At 55.1% G+C, this 2,318-nt stretch overlaps 1 protein-coding gene across 1 annotated transcript; it reads right to left on the reverse strand.

The window, feature by feature from the left end:
- Positions 1-596: 596 nt before the first annotated feature.
- LOC109748031 (uncharacterized) lies at positions 597-2,055 on the reverse strand. The gene has a single exon (XM_020307091.4). It carries the CDS (start codon positions 1,874-1,876, stop codon positions 878-880), a length of 999 nt encoding a protein of 332 aa, XP_020162680.1. The 5' UTR covers positions 1,877-2,055; the 3' UTR covers positions 597-877.
- Positions 2,056-2,318: the final 263 nt, after the last annotated feature.

Below are 2,318 nucleotides of genomic sequence, written 5' to 3' on the forward strand. Positions count from 1 at the left end.
CTGTAGGCACAGAGACTAGGAACTGCTGCAGAATGCGCGCGGCGACGGAGCTGCGAGACGGGCGGTGCGGCGGAGGAATAAGAGAGGAGATAACAAATGAATCCGGCAGGTCTGGGTAGGTGGATTTGGTGCAATTTGCGGTGGGGTCGAGCTGTCGGGTCCAACATGGCGGGCATGCCCGGACACGCTCGGGTGCCCCATATCCGCCCCATATTTGGGTTGGATATGAGGGATGCTGGTCAGCTCGTTCGTATGAGGCGTCTGTCTGGATCGATATTTCGCGAGCCGACAGTGATCAGGTGGCCCGTCCAGATGTATGAGGCGGGTTTAAGACGCCCGGCTGGAGATGCTCCTACTACTCAGCTAACGCACTTGTTGGTACTTGTTGATCCTGTTTCAATAGCCGGACATCTAGTAGTTGTCAGCAGCTACCTGTTTTTTCTTTTGTTCGTACAGCAAGTTGATTTGAAACACATAGAACGTGGCGATGTCATAGTTGACAGGAAAAACGTCAGCCAACGAGGAGCGATGGCACGCATGTCTTTGGACACACGCATATCCGAGCATCAAACCTACAACGCTGTCTGACACAAAAATTAACTCAAAATATTCATCATAGAACTCCAAGGCTCAAAGTGCTCAACTAGAGACAAGCTAGTAATTAATTTGAGCACGCAACATTTCGATGGCACGAGCGATGACACCAATTCTGCATGAGAATTCTGCACTGGGCATGTACATTTTCTTTTTGTACATACATCTGCAAAGTATAGCTAAGACGAACTGAAAACCACAAACAACACCGCGCGTCCGATCGATCCTGAAGACCTGAACTAGCAAGCTACTACAACGAACACCTTTAGCTTGGTACTCTCTGTCACGCCTCACCGAAGACGGCCTCCCAGACGTCCTCGAAGGCGGCGATGATTGCCGGGTGGTGCTCCGGCGAGTTGAGCGAGAGGTACGACTCCAGGAGCTCCTCCATCTTCCCCAGGCTGGCGATACGGCGCTCCACGACCATCTCCACCATCGAGCTCCGGAAGTCTGCGTATGGGTTGCTCGATCGCTTCACCACCGCCATGCCCACGCCAATGGCTCCGGTTTCTTCCACGACCATCTTCTTGATCGCATTCGCATCCTCCTCCCTTTTGCTGTTCTTGCAGTGGTGGTGCTTCGTCGCCAAGTTAACCCGCGGCGGCAAGGCATCGGGTGGGTCCCTGGCACTTGGCAACGCGCGCCGGGGCGCTCCGCGGGGCGCGTTCCTGTGGCTCTTCCTGGAGGCATTGCTACTGTTGGCGTGGTAAAACTCGCAGGTCGAGTCGGAGGAGAAGCTGAGGGACGAGAAGAGCGTCGTCGTCTCAGCATCCTCGGCGCTTTCGTCGTCGGTCGCCGTGGACGAAGAGCAGCTGTACGGCACGGAGTTCATCCGCGGCCGCCGCAGACGCCGACAAGAGGAGTATGAGCAATGCCGCCTTGACACCGACCTAGAGCGTGCACCCCTGCTCTTCATTGCATCGTTCGTCTGCACCGATGGCGGCAGGAGAGGAGCAATGGAGTGAACAGGACGGCGACCGGAGACCCCACCTAGGTAGTCGACGGAGGCGTGGACGACCGACGCGCTGCGGTGACGGTGGCGGCTTCCTTCCACAGGGTTAGGCCTCTGATAGGTGCAGTGGGTGCACAAGTCAGGGGAATGTCGTGGCTCTTGGTTGGGGTTGGCGTTGGCCTTATCGAGGCTAACGAAGGCCGTGGCCGGGGTGGTTGTGGTCTTGGTGGCGTTGGTGATGCAAGAAGAACGCACAAGGAGCTGTGCGAGTTTCTGCTTCAGGCGGACTCCGGCGCCAACGCCGGTGCGGCGGTGGGGGGTTTCGTCCATGAACGGTGTGCGCAGTGTGTGTATGATTGATCTCGGGAGATAGAAATAAAGCAAGGAGGAGAAGAGAGAGGGGTGTCTGGTCTCCGGACACTGGTTTTTGGTTTATAGTCTCAGGCTCTCAGCCGTGGCTTTGAGTGTGAGGCTTCAAGTGAGAGGGGTTAAGAACCTGAGGAAGCAAGTGGGCAGAATCTGGCGACATTAGCCATGTGTAAGGTGTACGGGACTGTGGGCACGGGCTCAACATTTGGTTGGCCGCCGACGGATGTAAACGTAAGCAAGTTTGTCACGGTCTCCATTCTAGTCGTGTGACTAATTTCCTTTTTTAGGAATATATATATGCACAGGCGGTGCTGCACGCATGTTTATTTTGGTGCATGCACTTGAAAAGTACAAACACTTGCCTTAACGGTGTAATATCGATGCACCCGCTGTCTAGATGTTA

This window comes from Aegilops tauschii, chromosome 3 (assembly GCF_002575655.3).
Source record: "Aegilops tauschii subsp. strangulata cultivar AL8/78 chromosome 3, Aet v6.0, whole genome shotgun sequence".
Lineage (NCBI taxonomy): Eukaryota > Viridiplantae > Streptophyta > Magnoliopsida > Poales > Poaceae > Aegilops > Aegilops tauschii.

Coding starts and splice junctions, on each gene's coding strand:
- LOC109748031 (XM_020307091.4), bottom strand. CDS start 1,876: ATGGACGAAACCCCCCACCGCCGCACCGGCGTTGGCGCCGGAGTCCGC.